At 36.8% G+C, this 22,591-nt stretch overlaps 2 protein-coding genes across 9 annotated transcripts in view; both read right to left on the bottom strand.

Moving 5' to 3' along the window:
- Window positions 1-12,463, bottom strand: part of lrwd1 (leucine-rich repeats and WD repeat domain containing 1) — a 779,065-nt gene extending 766,602 nt beyond the window's left edge. For 3 of the 7 annotated variants that reach the window (XR_012405768.1, XM_073949874.1, XM_678221.9), the window contains exons 1-5: window positions 12,336-12,463; window positions 11,687-11,768; window positions 4,688-4,922; window positions 4,384-4,503; window positions 167-313 (exon numbers count right to left, since the gene is read on the bottom strand). Coding sequence is in view for 5 of the 7 variants with exons in the window: in XM_073949874.1 (XP_073805975.1) it covers window positions 167-313; window positions 4,384-4,503; window positions 4,688-4,922; window positions 11,687-11,768; window positions 12,336-12,348 (597 nt within the window). In the remaining 2 variants the exon portion in view is untranslated. Of the gene's footprint in view, window positions 1-166; window positions 314-4,383; window positions 4,504-4,687; window positions 4,923-11,686; window positions 11,824-11,853; window positions 12,031-12,335 lie in introns of those variants that run through there. The other 4 variants (XR_012405767.1, XM_017356041.3, XM_021476013.3 and 1 more) reach the window with 3 other exon arrangements.
- A 2,569-nt stretch (window positions 12,464-15,032) lies between these two features.
- alkbh4 (alkB homolog 4, lysine demthylase) lies at window positions 15,033-20,174 on the bottom strand. 2 transcript variants are annotated; one of them, NM_001326370.1, is made up of 3 exons: window positions 20,042-20,174; window positions 17,648-17,842; window positions 15,033-15,654 (listed from the first exon to the last, which is right to left on the bottom strand). In NM_001326370.1, the coding sequence occupies exons 1-3, from the start codon at window positions 20,132-20,134 to the stop codon at window positions 15,136-15,138; spliced, it is 807 nt and encodes a 268-aa protein (NP_001313299.1). In that variant the 5' UTR covers window positions 20,135-20,174; the 3' UTR covers window positions 15,033-15,135. The 2 variants fall into 2 exon arrangements, with proteins under 2 accessions (NP_001313299.1, NP_001313300.1); NM_001326371.1 differs by having other exon boundaries at window positions 17,648-17,814.
- Window positions 20,175-22,591: the final 2,417 nt, after the last annotated feature.

Raw genomic sequence — 22,591 nt, 5'->3', positions numbered from 1 at the left:
ATCAGATCATCAGCTCATAAGCAGAGACTGAAAGACCTGTAATGGGTGTGACAAAAGAGACATCCAAAACATGCAGTGTTGGAGGTACTCCAGGAACGTGGTTGAGAAACACTGACCTATAAACTTAAAATCTGTCTCAGGAACACAACATTCACATAATACTGACCCTCCACTTTGTGTAATCACTCAAGGAATTGGGGCCATACTTGACTTGTGTGCAGGCAGCGTTAACAAAGCTCTTCTCAACAGCAGCAAGGCTTTTTGCTGAAATGGGATCAGGAAGACTAAAGTCTCGTTCCCACACACCAATCACCTAAAGGCAGTCAAGAAAACACACTTTACAAATAGGATCACTTTTAAAGGGTTTTAAAAAATATGCAAGTAATAAGAAATGTAACAAAATTTCCGGCAGGATTATTACATAGTAAAGTTACAGTAGTAGTAGTACAGTTAGTAGACAGTAGAGTTGTCAAAAGTATTGACTTCAGTGCTAAAACTATGTAACATGTTAAATGTTACTAGTATTATTTTCTGATTTATTTATTTTCTTGCATTGTGTTTTGTTTGGTATGTGGACATGTAATACTGCTTCCGACCTCCAGGGGCACTAGGTTGATTCGCATCTGTATAAAAAGTCACTTACCATAGAGTAAGAAGGAGTGTTTGGTAGAGTGACCACCACATGGATCACTTTCGCTACCGGCCTTCACATTTAGTTCAATAGTTGAGAACATTTAAAGTTATCGCTCAATTGTGAGTATATGTGTATTTTATTTAATGTGTTGTGTGTAAGCAGTTATTTATGTCCTTTGTCTTTGCTTGTTTTAGAAGGACTGTTTATATGTTGCTGTCGCGTATGTTGGCTTGCTGTTTCTCACTGGAGATGCTAAGTTAATCAACTTCTCAGGGAGCAACAATCTCACTTAAACAGGGCAACTTGACTGCTGTCTTACAAACAACCACCTCTCTTCTAAAGCCTGGTTTATACTTCTGCGTCAAGTGACCGGCGTAACCCATGGCGCATGCGCATTTATACTTCTGCGCGCTGTCTCTGTTGGTCTGCATTAACACTTCCGAAACACTAGTTGGCAGTGAGGTGTAAATGCTCCTCTGTGTCGAGTTTCTTCGCTTCTGTTTTGCTTTTCCTGAACACTTCCTGAATGTACAAGTGGCTCAAACTCGCTCATTTTGAGGCAGGAACCGGCGGACGTGCAACAACTTTAACTATGAGGTAAACACAAAACAAAACTTTCCATCCGGAGCTCCTTCACGGGACTCCACACTTGTAGACAATCGTTGCATCGGGCTCGCACCATTCGCGCGGCTCTCTGTCCCGCCCAGACTCATCAGCGCTATCAAACCGACCAATCACAGAGCTTGCGCTACGCGTCGTTGCCACGTGTAGTTAAATTTTTTGAGAGGTGCACATCAGCGACGCCGACGGCCACTGCGTAGGGCTATGCGTCAACGCCGTAGCATACGCCGGCGTTTGACGCAGAAGTATAAATCAGACTTTACAAACAACCACCTCTCTTCTAAAGCCTGGTTTATACTTCTGTGTCAAGTAACCGGCGTAACCAACGATGCCGGCAACGCGCGTAGCAGCATTTATACTTCTGCGCGCTGTCTCTGTTGGTCTGCATCAACACTTCCAAAACGCTAGTTGGCAGTGAGGTGCTAATGTGTCTCTGTGTCGAGTTTCTTCGCCTGTTTTTTGTTCTTTCTGAACGCTTCCGGGATGTACAAGTGGCTCAAACTCGCTCATTTTGAGGCAGGAACCGGCAAAACTTTAATTATGAGGTAAACACAAAACAAAACTTTCCATCCGGAGCTCCTTCAAGGGACTCCACATTTGTAAACAATCGCTGCATTGGGCTCGCGCCGCTCTCTGTCCCGCCCAGACTCGTCAGCGCTACCAAGCCGACCAATCACAGAGCTTGCGCTACGTGTCGTTGCGACGTGTTAGTCCTTTTATTAATCTGGGGTCGCCACAGCGGAATGAACCGCCAACTCATCCAGCATATGCTTTTATGCAGCGGATGCCCTTCCAGCTGCAACCCAAACATCCATGCATACTTATTCACACACATACACTACAAACAATTTAGCCAACCCAATTCACCTGTACCGCATTTTTTTTGGATTTGTGGGGGACACCGGAGCACCCGAAGAAAACCCACGTGAACGCAGGAAGAACATGCAAACTTCATACAGAAATGCCAACTGACACAGCCGAGGCTCGAACCAGTGACCGTCTTGCTGTGAAGCGACTACTATCTACTGTGCCTCCGCATCGCCGACTAGTCTAGTTTTAGTCAATGAAAATTGTATTTTAGTCTCTTCATAGAAATGTGATTCTATTTAACGGAGTCAATATATTATTAGTACCTAGTAGTAAAGAAGTAAAGACAAAACAAATATTATCTTTTTTAGACAAACCGATTTCAAACAAAATCATATTATATTGTTGTTACCATATTGACTCGACATGGAAGGTGGCACTCTGATTTGAGTTTACAGTTTACAAAAGCAAACAAAGCAAACAAGTTAAGGCTGACTTAAACTTCTACATCAAACGTATGCGTATGTGTATGCTTTGGCGCAGCCTTTGCGCAATCACATATCCCTCGCCATAGCTGACGCTTATGCGCACCTCTCAAAAAACTACACGTCGCAACAACGCATAGCGAAAGCTCTGTAATTTGTCGGGGTGGTATCGAGGACGATTGTGGGTGGTGCTGTGGGTCACGAGCCCGATGCAGCAAGTGTTTAAAAGTGTCGAGTCCCGTGGAGGAGCTCCAGATGGAAACTTTTGTTTTGTGTTTACCTTATGGTTAAAGTTGTTGCACGTCCGCAAAAACAAAAACACCTGCAAGAAACTCGACACAGAGGAACATAAAAACCTACTGCCAGCTAGCGTTTAGGAAGTGTTAATGCAGAGCAACACAAACAGCGTGCAGAAGTATAAATGCACGACTACGTGCTAGGCAGATGATCACTTGATGCAGAAGTATAAACCAGTATTTAGAAGTAAACACACACACAAACTAATAAAATAAACAAAAACAATTAAAAATAAATAAATAAAATAACGTGTGTGTTTGTTTTCATCTTCTAAATAATGCGAGTTAACGCAAGAGCGGTTAGAGGAAAAAAATAACGTGACTAAACAAAACAAAAAAACTTTGACATTTAATTTCCACACATTTTAATCAATGAAAATGAAGAGACATTGTTGCATAGTTTTTAGTTTGTAAACCACATTTAGTCTTGCTTTTATTTGTCAACAATATTGCAATTTAGATTTAGTTAGTCATCGTCACATGACCAGCATTTTCATATGATAAAAGTTCGTTGACATCTACTCATACATTTTCGTTGACGAAAGCAACTCTACCAACGACCTTTGTGGCCAATCACAGTCATATCTGTTGAGCATGTGATCACAATGCCAAGTCAGCTGTGTTTAAGAATGTGCTCAAATGTTAGCGGGAAGTGTACATATTTGTTATTTTAGTACTTGCCCCTTTCACACAGTGATACCGGTAAATATCTGGAAAATTTCCGGAACGACTTTACCGGTATTTTCAAAAAAGCGCTGTTCACACAGGCGAGGACGTTACGGAAATTTTCCGGAAAAGAGCATTCACACATCCATTCTAAAATACCGGTAAATTCTGACATCATTCACCAGAAATGAGCTTTAAACGGCTGCGCTTGTATTTGTAAACATTTGACTAAATTACAAACTCTGTGGATGATCAATATTGTGAACAACTTTCGCAGGATCACTTTCGCATGTCGAGATGTTCATAATATGTGCCTGTGCAGGCGCTCATAGGCGCACGCAAAGCTTGAAGGTAACAAACAACGGCTTATCGTAAGCATCTCATCGATGATTATTTACACAGTTGGCATTAAGAAGAACATATAAACGTTATCTGACTAACTTCTAGCAGCTAAATGTGTCTGGAAAAATATTCAAAGGTTTTATTCTCACAAACCGCGCGGACGTAAATGCGTCTGACTGTTGTGATTGGCTAAAGCAGACGTCTCACGTCAGCAAGTTCTATACGTGCACTTATTACGGCAATCTTTCTTCTGCATTCACACAGCGCAGCATTCCGGCAAATTGCCGGTAATGTTACAACTTCTCTTTCCGGAAAATAGCCAGAACGAATTTACCGGTATTTTCAAAAAGGACCTGTTCACACATACAACCTTTCCGGAAAATTGCCGGCAATTTTCCGGAAAGGTCTGTATGTGTGAAAGGGGTGACTGACTGGTAGAGAAGTTGATACTTTTGACAGCTCTAATAGACACACTGTTTGCATTGTGATAAAATGTGTTTGAATGTGTGTGAAAGTGAAAGTCAGCTCTCACCCGCTTCCTGAGGATCTCAGTGCTCCCATGGCGAATATGATGAGCTGTTGAACTGATATCCTTCCCATTGAACATCCTCAGATTAGGTAACAGGAAGATCACTTTGTGTTCATCATTGACCTAAAAAAAAACCACATTAAATGATGTATATATGCCACTGGCACATGCCACTGAGTGTGTCACTACATGTCACACCGAAAGTGTCAAGTGGCATGTGTACGTCAGATGTCGTGTCACTCCATCTTAAAACTGCTGTTTCCCATTTATTTACTCAAGACAGGCTAAAATAAAATGTGATTCTTACTGTGAGGTAAAGGTTGTCCTCTAGTCTAAGTTCCTCTAAGTTTGTCAGGGCTTCCAGCGACAACACATCCTCCATATCATTGTTTGAGCAGTTCAGGATCTTCAGGCAGGGCAGACGGAGGCCTTTGGGGATCTTCTGCAACATATTCCCAGACAAATCCAACTTCTCCAGACGACACAGTTTAGACAGCAGAGGCACAGGCAGATCCTCGCTCTTCAGACTCATGCGGGACAGACTGTGCAGAACAGACAGTAAATTACCTAAGTACAACAGAACGATCTGCAGAGATGTAATACCACCAGAAAACATCAATCAAAGAGACTGAAAAGCTTCATTCTGCAATAACAAGCAGGATGTACATTATGCTGCTTATTACATGACTACTTGCCATAAAAGTAAAGATTTAGGCACAAAATATTGATCTGAGGTGTAATAATATACTTACTCTTTAATTACTAGCTACTAATTGAATTACTAGCGAGTACTAATTACTCACTAATCTACCTATTATTATTTAGTCGCAAAATGGCGCCAAACAAGTCGACAAAATAAGCATATATCAATGTATAATTGTCAAAATGATTTGTATTAATACTCGAATGAGCCCCTTGTTTTTTTTTGTTTAACTGATTGTTATGTGTTTTCTAAAACATTAGAGCTGTGAACCTACACTAGTCTCACGGTTCGGTTCGGTTATAATTATCATGCCATCGATTCGGTTCAATTCGATATCACGGTGCATTGATGGTGCTTTTCATACACAGTGTTATATTTTCTTCACATGCAGCAGTTCTTGTATTAAAATGTATGAATATATTTATATATTATTTGTAACACAATTTTGTCATTTAATACAAACAGTCAGAAATATAAACTGTAACTTTAAACTAAACAAGCATTTAGCAAATAATATAAACAAATATAAATATCCAGCTCACTTTCTGATCCTTGTCTAGTTCTTTTACACCTCTTTGATTGGTCACACCCTCAACAAAAACGGTTGCGATTGGCTCTTGCGCGCTGCGCTCTTCACAGATGAGTGACACTGATAAGCGGCAGGCAGCAGCGGCAATCACAGCTGATGTATGATAGACAAGGTGGAGAAAAATCTGCAGACACGCGCTCGTTTCTTTATCCAAAAGTAACGCTGAAAAACAGCCGTGAGGAGAAGAAAAGCCACGCCAGCAGGTCAAATGGGCCACTGTGTGTGTGTTTGTGTGTGTGTGAGAGAGAGAGAGAGAGAGCGAGAGAGAGAGAAATGAAGTTCTTTCATTCTCTCAATCACAGTGAAATAGGGTCAGTGAAAGGCTGATCCTGCAAACACACACAGTGAAATTGTGCACAGTTTATGAGTTTTAAGTAGTTAAAGCGTTGTAAATACTCGCAATCGCCTCCCTCACAACAGAGCGCATATGAGGTAAAAGACATTAGTAATAACTGGTTATGATTATTACTGAACCGATACCGAATTGTCTGCGTCTGCATAGCGGTGCACCGAAGAAACGATTAATTTTGACACCCCTGTAAGAATTGAAATATTGCAAATATTCTGATGTCTTTGACAATTCAAAACATGAGCTGAAAACAGAGACTGGTAACTTCACAACTCAGCAAGGGGAATGCGGGAAAAACCAGTTCCTGCTGCATTTGCATCTGAGTCTGCTTCATCCCCCCAACTCACACATATGGTCATTTCAATGTTTGAATGTTCTAGAATTAACCAAACTGACTTTAACTATCATGTTTGATATCATTTGAAATGTCTCAGTGCGATTGGTACAATGGTCTCATTCTCTCAGAAATAGACATAATCAGAACAATAAATATATAACTTCAGGCATCTTTTGAACCACTGTGAGAGGTGTAACACTAAGTGTGAATGCCTTCTTTGTTATTCACACCCCCTTCCTTGAGGGAATTCTTGGATTATTTAAGGTAAGGCCTAAGAAGGACTCAGGGCGATTCTGCCTAACCAGATCAGCCCATAACATGGGGTCTGCCCCATGTTATGTATATTTCAAAGTCAGGAATGCATCTTTTTCATCTTGGATTTATCTTTGATAATTTGATGTTTTGTATTGATCATTTATGAATTGACTGATTGAATTGGCATAATACATTTACCTGACTAATAAATTGTAATGTTTGACCATATTTTGCTCACTCTGTAATTATTAATTCAAGTAGATTACGCTGTATCCTTGTTTCCGCACGTCTTGCGTCAGGTCAGTAGACGGACTAAAATCCAATTGAGATGGAGCATTGGCACACTAATTGTGTTTTAGCGATCCGGCTGACTCTTGATATTGATTCATGTGTACTTAGGTGGAAAGGGCGATAACTTCCGTCTAGGTCAACAAGGTGTTGCACGACTAACCTAGATTGGGTACCCGACCTTTGTTTGAAGATAATATTATTCTAAATTAAGTTCATATGGGAAACCATGGGCTTGGTGAAAACCAAAGTTACTATAGAGTCCAGTAGTCGGGTACATTTATATTAATGCCCTAACCTCTAATTAGAAATAATGATTGTCTTAACTCAAAGGTGTACATCTAAGCGGGGCTAACTAAAGTATTTTAGAACGAGCGCGCTGGTAGCGGCCATCTAAAGTATTAGTCAATTTACCTCTGTTTAATATTCAAGACTGACCGGAGTGTGACCGTGAGGGACGCCTTCGGCCGAGGCGATTTCTCTGAGCGACATGAGCACCCGAATGAACGGATGTAATAGTTACTAGTGAAGACAAACGGTTCAAACATTTATCTAAATTACATATTGATATAATCTTCTTAATTTTTATAATTGGAGTCAGATAAAACGAGGATAAATATATTAATATTCTAAACCATCTCATACTAAAATTGGAGTCAGATATGAGTTAAGTTTAATATAAATCAACATTGTGCACTGGAAAGACCGAACATGCAGTGAACCTTCATCCACCAGTGGACACCGGCATTGGGCCAACTGGGTGGACCTTACACCCCTATAAGACATAACATGGAAAAAAGTGATTGACCAATCAGAATCAAGGGTTCCAGAGAGCTGTGTATGTTTTAAATATGTTGTAAATAATTCAGTTTTTTAACCTATGAGGACATCAAATTAAGTCTTGTTTGTTTTTAACAGTGTAGAGCAGAGCATTAACTAACACTTTTTGTCTTGCTCAGTTTAAGCAAAGAGCTTAGAATGACCAAGAGGCGACAATCAATAGAACGTTCCATTGCAACAGCAGCGCCCAGCAACAGCCCCGGATTCCACCACTCTGGAGTGAAAGCAATCGGCTGTCCATTGGATCTTATTGCTGTTGCGATGGCAAGCAGCTGCTTTGTTTTTTATTTATTTATTTATTTTAAAACGCGCATTAAAGCTGAGATACAACCTGAAAGATGCCAATACAACACTTAACATTATAATCATCAGCACTTTTAATAGTTTATTTTACATACTTATAATATGTTGTTGTTCTATTGACCTTATTCTAAAATGCGGAAGTGCGCCTGTTTTCGCGATCGTCTTAGAACTTCCGATTCAGTCGCCTATGGGAGAAATGAATAATAGGAATAATAAACGGCAGAAAACGGTTAAACTACTTGCTCTACAAACAAATGTTTGCATGACTACACAGACCAAGTAGAATAATATAATAAGAAAATATCAAATTGCAACATCAAGCAGCGTAATGAGCAGTTTTTAACGTCAAAAAATGAATGGAAGTGAATGAGACAGGAAGTCTCAAGCCAAAAGGATTCAAATGGCAGCGCCCCCTCGTCGGCGGAGAATAAGGTGAATTGGAGTTTTCATGCCAAAATGGCCGCCACGCCATCTAGAGGCTGTTTCCCAAATTGCACTAGAGTGTTGCCTCTTGGTGATTCTATGCTCTTTGGTTTGAGTGAATTCACAACCCGTTTAAATCAACATAACATGCAAATTAGGTATGTTTTGATGCTAGTTTATGCTGGTATTTGGAGGGTCATGTGACGGCAAATGTAGGAGGAGCAAAGAATCAGCTAGGAACCAGCATTAAAACATACCTAACCAGAATATGCTTGTCTTTTTAACAGGTCATAAAGCTTGGAGTAAAAAAACGTAATCTCCAAATAGGCCTCAAAGCACCAGGCCTCAAAAAACCCAAAGTTTAGTGAATTTAGAACAGATCTAAATGTTATCAGATCTAATGAATATATATTTTTATGTGTTCTACCAGTGTTGGAAAATGCTATTGTAAAAAGTAATGCATTACAATATTGAGTTACTCCCAAAATAACTAACTAGTTGCGTTACCTATTTACTTTTATGGTAAGTAATACGATACGTTTCTTTTTTTTTTAGATTTATTTTTGGCCTTTTTGCCTTTATTAGATAGGACAGTATTGAGACAGGAAGCGAAGTGGGAGAGAGAGAGGGGGTAGGGTAGGGAAATATCGTCGAGCCGGGATTCGAACTCGCGACGCCCTGACGTGCTATTGCACCATATGTCAGCACGCTAACCACAGTTTTTCTGACCTGGCTGAGGCTTGATCTCTTTTGAAACTTGCAGTGTTTTTTTCACCTTTTTTTAATAGAGTAATTAACAACACACTGTATAACAGGGCTTTTCAAAATCCAGACTCCGGTCCGGATCGGGTATTCAATCCGGACCCGGTTACATTTCAAGAGTTTCCACTTAGATATGCTCAGCATTTATAGCAGGTTTGGCATGCTGTCCCGGGAAAGAGCCCAGAGCTCGGAGATATTTGAGCCCACGGCTCCCGCCCGGTCAAAAAACATATCAGGAGAACCGAGATCATGTAGGTCTCAAGAGCTCCCTCTTTAGAAAAGGGAGGAAAAGGAGGAGATGCGGTGGAAGGGGGATTCTTCCAAAACGAAGATAGAACAGTAGGGAGAAAATTATCCATTAATAGTAAACTAGGATCACTCTGATTAGATTATTACTGATTACAGACGAGCAGCCAGTCGTGCTTAATCATATCATGTGCTCCTCTTAGAAATTAGTTCATGAAACTTTACTTCGTATTGCAAGACCATGCGTAAAGGATTCAAATTGTGGATTACATTCATTGAGAAATGCATTAACCTTGTAAATCAACAGTTTAGTTAAAAATTATACCATGAGTTGCATACGTTGGCACACGCGTTTTAATTCAAAATCATTGAGCACAATAACATGCACACAGCCAAGTGTAGTGTTCATGTAGATGTAACTGTTTAGATTTTACAATCCTTATCAAAATAAACTGTCAAATCGTACATACAGTACAGCTGAGGTCAAAAGTTATGATTAATCTAAAACATTTTTTCTTAATTTTTTATTATTGATTATTAAATAATTATTTTGCCAAAATAAGAGAGAGATCAGACAAAATGTATGTTTATGTAAGTACAATATATATTCAGATAAATAGAAAATAATTTTTGGATAAAAAAATTCCCTTATATGACTTTTATATACTTGATTATAAAGATTCTTAACCCTGTTAAAGCTGACACATGAACAAATAGTCATTATATTCTGAAATGTTTATTAATCCTTCTATCAAGATCCATTTTTATACCATATAGATGTTTTTATGAATTTATTTTGTGCCATATTATTATTATTCCCTTTATTTTACCAGAAAAGACGAATTGAGATTAAAAATCTCTTTTACAAGAGAGTCCTGGCCAAAATTAGGCCGTACACAAGTTACATGAGTCCAACAGACAACAAACAAAAAAACAACTTAGTTAACAAGAATCACACTGAGAAACTATTCAAAACATCTACAATCCTGTTTCAACTTCTAAATCTTTTATAGTCTTTTTAAAAGCATTTAGTGAAATCAATTCTTTGAACTGCAACTGTGTTTGCAGATTATTCCAAGCAAAAGGTGCTGCGTACTTAAAAGCCTTTTTTCCCCATCTCAGTCCGCACTTTAGGAACAGACAGCAAATAAATATCCTGTGATATACGTAGACCATATTTAAGAACAGGCTTTTTACAAATGTAATTCTGTAGATATGATGGGAGTAAACCCAGTATAGATTTGTAAACAAGAATATGCCAATGCTTGAGCCTACGAATGGACAAAGCAGACCAACCTACCCTAGTATACAGCACACAATGATGAGTAAGGGATATAAAATTAGTTATAAATCTTAGTGCACCATGGTAAACAGTATCCAATGCATTCAGCATTGAGACGAAGCATGAATATATATAACATCACCTTAGTACAATGTCGACATGAATGTTGCCTCAACCAGCTTCTTTTTAGCATCAAAAGAAAGGCAGTTCTTAATTCTAAAATAAAAGCCTAAATATTAATTCATCAGGCCTTTTGGTAACTTTTTTTGCTCAAAACTATTTGAATTTTAGTTACCAAAAAGTTCGCCCATAACATTTTGATAAAAAGAACATTTTAGGCAGGTTTTCTCTGCTTATTTCTTACACTAAACAGTTTACAGTCTTTTTTATTTAACTTTGTGAGAGGTGTAAGAGCAGTTTCAGTCAATTGTTCATGCAAAGACAGACCTTACACCTCGCATATGAGAAGTAATTGCATTGTTGTGTTATTTTGCCCTTTAGGACTACCAAATCTATCATTTTGTTTTCACAATTGTACAAAAAGTACAGAAGCAAGGTATTTAGTGAGGGAATTCAACTGAGAAGAGGTTTGGGTTGGAATAAGATGTAATTCCTTGCGACAGGCTAAGTGTAAATATACTTTTACTACATCATACTATTTCATTTGTGTTCAGAACTGCGAATGTATTTGTTTGAATCATGTTGATGAGGAAAACATATCTTTAATTTATTTATGGAAATTTTTAGCACTATCACTTTCCTGTTACAAGACTTGAACCCGCATACCCCTCAGTAAAGCTGTAGTTGCGCCACTGTGCGTTACCCCCAACACTGTTGATATGGCAACTACCTTCAGTCATTTTGATGTGTGCAAGTGTTTATATCTGTGTTATAACGTGTGTGGTGTGTCAACAAATGAACTTTCTTACTTGAGGGTCTTGATCTGGTCCAGTTTGTTCGTCTTTGTAGAGCTTTTCTCCAGCAGTATCTTCTCGGTAATCTTCTCCATGGCTGCATTCGGTGAAAATGTGAGTGTTGTGTTCAAAGCAGATCTTATAATGTCAGGCTGCAATGATTAAAGGTTTCAGAGACTCACTGGGGCTTTTGCTATTGGATATTGAGGTGTCAGAAACTCAAAGTATCTGGTATTATTATGCAATGTTACGGGGCGATTGTCCTGTTCTCACAGCTGATGGGCGATCAAAACACAGGAGATGGTCGTGAAACCTTTGTGTACTTATTATGAAGTTTGCAAGCCGAAAGTAAAAGTGCCAAACAAAGAAAAACATTTAACCAGTTAACTGAGAAAGCATGCTTTAAAAAAAAAAGTAAATTAGAAATCGAAGCTTTTGCTCACACAAAGAGTACTCAAAGTAAAATAACTTGCATACATCTGAAGATGTTTACGTGTTGTGTATATTTCCTTAATAACGTGTTTATTAAGAAACTAAAAGACAGAAATTAATGTTGTAATTTTAGTTTATATCGTGAGACTACGGTTTAGTTTGATCACATTATAAGTTAACGTTAGTGGTAAAACAGGCATTGTTCTAAAAATATTTTTGTTTCACAACTTACCCGTAATATGCATGCAGACCACAGACTGTAACAAATAGATGCAGACCAAATGTATTCTTTAGATATACAACACAACACTCGCAGACATGTGGTAGATTTAACGTCAGATCGTTTTCCCGGGAAACTACAAATGAACTTTGACCAGCTTCGACGTAAAATGTTTTGGCGTCCCAAATCCGCCATGTTGAGTGTGTCACTATCACATGTATAAATGTGTAATAAATATAATATAAATAACACATATAAAGCAGTGTGCCTGAACCAAAGTGAACTTCCAAAAAGTCACAATAAATGAACACATTTAAATGCTAAAAATAAAACGAGATATTGTATAAGTTAATGTTCATTTATTGTTGTTTGGTGAATGTCAAGTTGTTTGCAGTCACGTGGTTCTGGTGACGAAATTCAGATAGTAAAAAACTGAAGGATATTTGATGACAGATTGGGAACAGTTTTGGCTTCTTCAGAAAAAATATATATTTTTATCTAATAAAGCTATTGAATATGAGGTGCCGTATAGGATTTAAATCAAACTTTGCTTATCAACACATACATAAAACACGTGTATATACACCTATAAATTACTCGCATATACACCTATACTACTGGATGTTCAAAACAACATGGATGAAACTTGTGTATATACATATAAACTTGACGCATGAATACACCCACATACACACGCACATACATATAAACTCGATCCTCACATAAACACTCACATTAACACACGCACATACATATAAACTTGCTGCATGCAAACACACCTATACACACTTGCATATACATATAAACTTGATCTATGCATATACACCCATAAACTCTCACATAAGAATATAAACTTGATGTGTGCATAAACAACCAAATGACACTTGTGCAAACATACAAAATAAAATTCACAAACATATATACAGTTAGTTGTGTATATACATATATGCAAGTGATTTCATATGTGTGTATGCATGAATTTTCACAGTAAAAGGAAGTTATTTCACTTTAAAAGGAAGTCGTTCAATTTCAACGTAAAAGTCCTTTGAGTGTAATGAACAAGATTATTATTTGTCATGAATCAGGTTATTGCAAACCTTAAGAAACATAAATAATGTGATTATTAGAGGAATTACATCTGTTGAAATATGAAAATAGATTATGCTAATTATAAAAAATAAATAAATAAAAAGGTAATGCAAAGGAAGGCTCCTGCAAAATTAAAGGTTTATTATGCAATTAAATTATTGGAAATGTTATTATGGTTTAATAAATATAAAGTTGCTTAAGTAATCACTTTGAATAAAATATGTTTGTCTAATATTAGTTTTTTATGTTTGTTTTATTATTGGTGTCACTATTCGTCAAGGGTTATGATACACACTTATGTCCAGTAGGGGGCAGGAATGCACTTAAGTGGGTTTTCCTGTCACCAATAAACAGGCTAATGCACCAAAATGCTGGATGCCAGCTGCTGTAAAAATATAAGTAGTAGTTATTCAACACAAAAGGAGTGTCCAAATAATATATATAGCTTTTCCATGGGGGTTAACTTGACCAACATGATGAGCAGAACTTTTAATCAGCGTTTTTTTTTTTTTTTTTTTTTTGTATATGCTGAATAATTAATCAAAATGATACCAAAATCTTGCAATTTTGACACCCACATTGTAAAAACATATAAAAAGCATAATAATTATAAAAATGTAAAAAACAAAACAAGACTATAGGCTACATTAACATTTGCAATAGAATAGAGAAGTTTAGTTTGAGTTTACATTTATATTTATAATACTGGTTTCTTTTTGAACGTCCTTTAAGGGTTCTATCTGTCCATTTATATTTGTGTATGTAATTACCTAATTAAATAAAAAGGTTTTAAATGAAAATATTTCTTATTTTGAATAGTCTATTTATATATAGACTAATATTTTATATAACATATGTTCATAATTTAACATATTTAATCCCTCTATTAATCACATTATTTCTATTTCGTAAGCTTTGCAATAACCAGATTTGTGATAAATGTTTGTGAATTTTTTTATTTTATTTTTTTGTATGTTTGCGTGAGATGTTATAGGTGTGTTTGCATGCAGTGAGTTTGTGTATGTGCGCGTGTTGTTAAGGGTGTATATGCATAGACCGAGTTTATATGTATATGCGAGTATGTATAGGTGTGTTTGCATGCTGCGAGTTTATATGTATGTGCATGTAAATGTGGGTATTTATGCGAGAATCGAGTTTATATGTATATGCAAGTGTGTATAGGTGTGTTTGCATGCAGCAAGTTTATATGTATGTGCGTGTGTTAATGTGAGTGTTTATGTGAGGATCGAGTTTATATGTATGTGCGTGTGTATGTGGGTGTATTCATGCGTCAAGTTTATATGTATATACACAAGTTTCATCCATGTTGTTTTGAACATCCAGTAGTATAGGTGTATATGCGAGTAATTTATAGGTGTATATACATGTGTTTTATGTATGTGTTGATAAGCAAAGTTTGATTTAAATCCTATACGGCACCTCATACTATTTCATGGCTTTATATATATATGTATATTTGTAAGTAAATTTGCTTGCAATTTGTGTATGATTTTTATGCACGATTCACACCCTTACAAAACCACGACAATCAATCTAGATGGATTATTTCTTTTGAAATAGAGCTATACAAGCCATCTGGTGAAAACAAACAACATGATGAACAGACTGATAAAAAGCATTTATTTAAATTAACAATTAAAACAATCACTTTACATTTGTGCAATTGAACAAACAAACAAACATGCATCTAAGTGGAGCTGTCTTATAGAGGAGCACCCTGGAAGCTCAGCGCTATATCCAACAACTCTGAGCCCAGTTTCTCCTGCTGTCCTCCGGGGAGAAACTCAGCCGAGAGCTCCCGAAAGGTGCTGCACACTCTGCGGCCGTGAATGTCTTTTCTGTGGATGGCATGTTTCCACCGGTGCCGTGCATCTCCGTAGAGCACAACCAGAGACCTGCGGGGAAGACGCACAGCCACCCTCACCTCGCCCTGCTCCATGTCTCCCCAGCCCTGATCCAAGCTCAAGGTCAGAACGGTGTCCGAGAGCAGGTTAACGGTGACCAGGTTTTCTCCCCACAGCCAGCTGTCGTCTAAGTGTGGGTCGATGGCGGAGCCTCTGAGAGAATCATAGTCCAGGTTGCACTGCTCCACTGGTTTGAACGAAGATAACTGGGGTAAATCTGACATCCGGACCAGCAGCCGACGACTGATAGCAGGCAGGCCGCTGAAGCTTCCCACATGGACACGGCGCTTCTTGAAGTTCACCTTTGGCCCAAAGTCCTTTGGATAGACAGATGTCTCATGAAATTAAAATAAAGGTTTTCTAGTTTTTAGTATCAGTATGTTAGTTTTAAGAATATCTATAAGCTAGTGTGCTCCAAAACCGTGATAAAACCCAGGTTTAGAAGATATTAAACTGATATAAGCATCCAAAGCCTGCAGTTTGTCACTTCCACCTAAATGGATCAATGATTTTGTTCACGTCACCCCATACTTCAGTTTCTTCAGGACTTATATACTTCAGAAATATTTTTTCTTCTGGAGAAAGTCTTATTTGTTTTGTTTTTTTTTCGGCTAGAATAAAAGCAGTTTTTAACTTTTTAAATACCATTTTAGGGACAAAATTATTAGCCCCTTTAAGCTTTTTTTTCTGATCGTCTGCAGAGTAAACCATCGTTTAGGGGCGGACTGGGACTTTAAATCAGCCCTGGCACTGTAGCCACACCAGCCCACATTACTACACTGACACAGCCCCATCCACGGACACGCACATTTACTACATATATTGGTGTACAGATAGTAAAATAATATAAGCAGTACCATATGTATTAGATATTTAAACATTTTATGTATGCGACCCAACCCATTTGAAACAAATTTATATATGAAATCATTCATTTTCGTTTCAGCTTTGTCCCTTTAATAATCTGGGATTGCCACAGCAGAATGAACCGCTAACTTATTTAGTAACTTGTTTTACGCAGCGGATGCCCTCCAAGCTTCAACTCATCACTGGAAAACCCCTATACACACATTTACATACATGCACAACTGACAATTAAACCAACCCAATTAACCTATGAGGTGAGGTGACAGTGCTACCCACTGCGCTGCCCCCTTTCGAGAATAGTTCAGTTCATTTTATGCATTTGGCAGCATCTGATTTTAGAGCCTTTTTTATTTTGCTTTCTCTGAGCTTTTCGGCACTGCATTTCCTTTTTTATGGTCCATCTCTAACAATTAGCTTGTGTTGCACCTAATGTTTGTTTGACATTCTTGCCAGATTACATTCCGCATAACCTCTGATGAGGATGGCCCATCTCGAAACCAGCCGGTCATTGTCGATTGGGCCAATGCTTAACATTTATTATTATTATTACTATTATCATCATCGAAAAACGGGCTACAAGTAAAAACAATATATATATAAAAAATAAATAGCTGACCGGCCCACATTTAAAAAAATGGTCCGGCCCTTCTGGCATTTGCCAGAATTGCCAGATGGCCAGTCCACCCCTGCAATCATTATACAATAACTTGCCTAATTACCCTAACCTGCCTAGTTCACCATATTAACCTAGTTAAGCCTTTAATGTCACTTTAAGCTGTATAGAAGTGTCTTGAAAAATATCTAGTCAAATATAATTTACTGTCATCATAGCAAAGATAAAATAAATCAGTTATTAGAAATGAGTTATTAAAACTATTATGTTTAGAAATGTGTTGAAAAAAAATCTTCTCTCCGTTAAACATAAATTGGGGGAAAAATTAAACAGGGAGCTAATAATTTAGGGGGGCTAATAAATCTGACTTCAACTGTATATGTCGAAATGATTGAGTTTATAGTGGTTTTCTCTCTTTATTTTTCCCCCTCATAATCAATACAAATTTATCAATATACATTCTAATTATAAATTCAAAATTGTGATTTAAATTGTGAGATGAACAGAGTCACAATTCTAAAAGAAAACTTAAAGTCAAAACTGTCGAAAACATAAGTCAGAATGATGACGTTGTAACTTGTTGTTGGAAGAAAATATGAATGTTAACAAAGTAATTCTCCAAAATAAAAGTCAAAAACCACAAAACATAAATGTGTATAGGATGTAGATATAGGGGGTTGGGTGAGGAGTTACATCACCTAAATAACACAGTTTCATTTGTGTCTATTTTAACATTTAATCATAAAGATTATTATTTACAAAGTCTACAAGTATCATAGGAAAATAAAGGAGTGTAAGTATTTATTTTCCTATTGTTCCTCTTTATTCACCTGTTTTCGTCTGCCTGACTGAGACTCTCTCCAGACGTCCTGATCCATTCTGCTAACCAGTTCCCTTTCTTCATCTTCAGACACAAAATTCTCCCACAACAAAACTCCAGGAAACTCGAAGCACTGAGGAGTGCTGCCCTCCTCTTCCCGGACCGCTGACTTCAACACTGGATCATAGATGAAATCATAATGAATCTGCAACACAACATATTACACTTTAATATTATTTGATGACAGTATTTAGTTTGAAATAATTCTTATTCCACAAGGAGGGATAGGTATGGGACGATCACTGTTTTTTTTTTAAGGTATACCGGGGTTTGGAAAAGTTACAGGTTTAAAACCACTAAAGTTTTCTGCTATACTGTTCCTACGGTATATGTAAAATTATTTTTATTACATGTTTTTATTTTAATTTTTTAGGACAACAGTATCTCCAGCTGAAAAAAAATATCCAAAGACGCCATTTTAAATTGTAAAGAAATTTGTATTTTTGAAACAAATGAAGACAGCAGAATTTAATGATTCATTTGAATTATTTAGCTTCACATGTTTACTGCTCCAAATTATTATGAATCTTTCTCAAAATGAAATATACTGTGTTCAAAGGGGCAAAAAGTTGTTTTTTTACCCAGACATTTAAAGAGAATATATTTTAGAGCAGTAATCACAATCCCGTGATATTTTTATCCAAGGTTATGATAACGTCAGAATCTTATACCAGCCCATGCCTAGAGGCAATAAACTGATCAAAGTGAGATTTAAAGGGATAGTTCACCCAAACATTAAACTTCTGCCATCCTACACTTTTAAAAATCTGTATGAGTTTCTTTGCTCGGTTGGATGAAAAAGAAGATATTTTAAAGAATGTTGGAAACCTGTAACCATTTACTTCTGTAGTATTTTCTCCCTACTATATAGATGGCAATGGTTATTGGTTTTAGGCATGGGCAGGTACAAGATTCTGATGGTATGATAACCTTGGATAAAAATTTTTGTGATTACTGCTCTAAAACATTTTTTTTTAAATGTCTGGATAAAAAACATTTTCCCTTTTAAACACAGTATACTTTATTTTAAGAATCATTTAAAATATTTTGAAACAGTAAACATGTCAGGCTAAATTATTTATTGACTTCAGCTGCCTTGATTTATTTAGAAAATAGATTTTATTTTTACAATTTAAAATCTTAGGATGTCTTTTTTGCTGGAGATACTGTTGTCCTAAAAAAAAGTTTTTTAAAAAATCGTATCGTAAATATCAAAGAAAATTTTGATGGTTTTAAAACCTTGACTTTTTCAAACTGCGGTATACCTTAAAAACGGTTCTCGTCCCATGCCAACTGGTTTACACATTCTTCAAAATACCTTTGAAAAACTCATTAAGATTTGAAACCAGATGAGGGTGAATAAAAATGAGGAATTTTTGAATGAACTACTGAATTTTTTTGAATTTTTACTGAAAAATTTCAGTCCAAATAAAAACTGTTCGTTTGGGTTTTCTGTTTATCAAAGAATGCTTAAAGTCACTGTTTCCACAAAAATATTAACTCGTGGATTTGTTAACATTGATAATAACACATTTTTAGCAATAAATAATTTCTTAAGGAGACAACAAGGTGGCTCAGTGGTTAGCACTGTCACCCACAGCAAGGTCACCGGTTTAAATCCCAGGTGGGTCAGTTGGCATTTCTGGGTGGAGTTTGCATGTTCTCCGGTTTCCCCCACAGTCCAAAAGACATGTGGTATAAGTGAATTGAAAAAAATAAATTGGCTGTAGTGTATGAGTGTGTATGGATGTTTCTCTGGGTTGCAGCTGGAAGGGCATCTGCTCAGTTAAACATATGCTGGAAAAGTTGGCGGTTCAATCCGCTGTGGCGACCCCTGATGTAAAGGGACTAAGCCAAAGGAAAATGAATGAATTTCTTAAAAACCACATTTAACTGATTATTGAAATAAATAAAGCTTTTTAAAATATGAAAATATTTTTAATGACTTTTGACATAGGGTTCAGTTGTACAGTATACACATCACCAAATAAAAAAATATACACGTCATGCCCAAACTCGGTCCTGGAGGGCCAGTGTGCTCCAAAGTTTAGTCCCAACCTCAATTAGACACACTTGAACCAGCTGATCAAGCCCTTTCCAGGTATACTAGAAACTTTCACGCAGGTGTGTGTTGAAGGAAGTTGGAGCTAGACTATGCAGAACAAGGCCCTCTCAGACCGAGTTTGGGCAGCCCTGATCTAGCATATTCACGTTATCCCGAGTGTGGATAAATTGTGGTCAATTTGAATTTCACTGAAGCACCCCTCACCTCTCCTCATTGCTGACAGTGCAACTTTAGCTTATTTGTGCACAAATCTCCTTAAAAGCAGTGTTATTTACTCACCAGATCATTCTTCTGGAGTAAATGTTTAGTTTCATCCGTCTCACATCTTAAACACGTTCTTATTCCTTTACAACCACAACTTGGATTCATCATCAGAGCGATGGCCTTACAATTGTGCGTCGCTTTAATGCGCTCCCACAGAAACAACCTAAAGCTCAAAATAGTTCCCACACTCAAAGACACGGCTACATCCGAAATCGCATATTTAGTCGACAGTAGCGACAAAAGCATCATGTCCCATTTTAAAAAGTAGGCAAAAAGCACCACAAGCACGTGGATTCCATGTATTACCTATATACATTTATACTATAAAGCAGTGTTTCTCAACCATGTTCCTGGAGGACCACCAACTCTGCACATTTTCTTGTCTCTTTAACTAAACACACCTCATTTAGATCATCAGCTCATTAGCAGAGACTCAAAGACCTGTAATGGGTGTGACAAAGGAGACATCCAAAACATGCAGTGCTGGTGGTCTTCCAGCAATGTGGTTGAGAAACACTGCTATAAAGCGCATCTTCTTTTTTTTTTTTACTTGTGAAGTTTGAGGTACTCACCATATTAGCTTCAATTACAATTCAATGGCAAAAACAGATGAAAATGTACATAATTTGAAAACACTCTGCTATACTATATAGGTTCATAACAATTAAATACATAAATAAAACAAATAATACACATAAGTTACAGTTTTTTTAAAAAAAGAGCTCATTACTTTGGTTGCAAAGTTAAGAGATTGCGCAAGTTCAGCCCATGAGTTTAACACAATTACATGTTCGGTGCATTACGTCCCGGCTTTATATACTTATACTATAAAGCACATCCTTTTTACTTGTTTTGAAGTTTGAGGTTATAACCACATCAGCTTCATTTACACTTTCATTGCAAAAACAAATAAAATTTACCAATTTGATAAATAACGCTCTACTATAATACATAGGGGTTTATAACAATAAACACGAGTAAAAATAAACAATACACAAATAAATTAAAAATCTAATAGAGTTTAAGGCACAGGTGTCAAACTCAGTTCCAAAAGGGCCGCAGCTCTGCACAGTTTAGTTCCAACCCTAAATAAACACACCTGATCAAACTAATTGAGTCCTTCAGGCTTGTTTGAAACCTACAGGCAAGTGTGTTGGAGCAGGGTTGGAACTAAACTGTGCAGGGCTTCGGCCCCCCAGGAATTGAGTTTGACACCCCTGGTTTAAGGTTTACTTTTAATAAACATTCTCAAATCTTGAAGAATTTAGCTGCAAAGTACTTAAAGGGGTGATCCAAAGTGTATTTTAAAGGCTTGGTTGTGCTTATAAAAAAAAAACTGTCTGATTTGCAGAAAGTAAACTCTGAATTTTCTTAACTCAATATGTACTTGAATGAATGATGTATTTGGAAAGTAAAAGTGACAACAAAATAAATATACAAAGTAAAGATTGATGTTAAAGGGGTGGTTCAGAGTGTATTTTTAAGGCTTGGTTGTGTTTATGGAGTGCAAAGCAATGTGTGCTCATGCTTCATTTGTAGAAAATCAGGTTATTTGTTCATATACAGTTGAAGTCAGATTTATAAGCCCCCCTGAATTATTAGAACCCGTTTATTTTTTTTCCCCCAATTTCTGTTCAACAGAGAGAAGATTTCTTCAACACATTTCTAAACATAATAGTTTTAATAACTCATCTCTAATAACTGATTCATTTCATCTTTGCTATGATGACAGTAAATAATATTTTACTAGATATTTTTCAAGGCACTTCGATACAGCTTAAAGTAACTTTTAAAGACTTAACTAGGTTAATTAGGAAAACTAAACAGGTTATGATAATTAGGTAAGTTATTGTATAATGATGGTTTGTTCTGTAGACAATCTAAAAAAAAGTTAGCTTAAAGGGGCTAATAATTTTGTCCTTAAAATGGTGTTAAAAAAATTAATAACTGCTTTTATTTTAGCCTAAATAAAACAAATAAGACTTTCTCCAGAAGAAAAAACATTATCAGACATGCTGTGAAAATTTCCTTGCTCTGTTAAATATAATATGTCAAATATTAAAAAAGCAACAAAAATTCAAAGAGGGGCTAATAATTCTGGCTTCAACTGTATCTTACTTTGATTATATACAGCTACTCAGCTAACATGAAAATGACCAGAATATTTCCTAGTTCTTCTGAAAGCTCCGCCCTTAAGAGACTCTGATTGGTCAGCGAACATAATGTGCTGCAATTTGCAGAACGGTTCCAGGAAGCATCTTTGTTCTAACATTACAGCACATCAGGCCACACCCCTTTGCTGCAGAAAGTGTATGTGCATAACCTGAAGATTTATGACATCATTAACCCGAAAGTATTTTTTTTATAGTCTCCAAAGTTCGTTTGCTGTAGTCTTTGCTAAGCTAACTCTGTAAAAGCCAATGTGTCCCTTTGCATTGAACTTTGAGCATATTACATTCAGATAGGTTGTTTATGTTCACACAGCTACATTACACATCAAAGAAAGTTTAAAACATGACATAGCAGTGGACCACCCCTTTAAGAAAATAGAAAAGACAGCCAGAA

Source organism: Danio rerio, chromosome 5, assembly GCF_049306965.1.
Source record: "Danio rerio strain Tuebingen ecotype United States chromosome 5, GRCz12tu, whole genome shotgun sequence".
In the NCBI taxonomy this organism is placed as follows: domain Eukaryota; kingdom Metazoa; phylum Chordata; class Actinopteri; order Cypriniformes; family Danionidae; genus Danio; species Danio rerio.
This window is presented reverse-complemented; position numbering and strand designations above follow the sequence as displayed.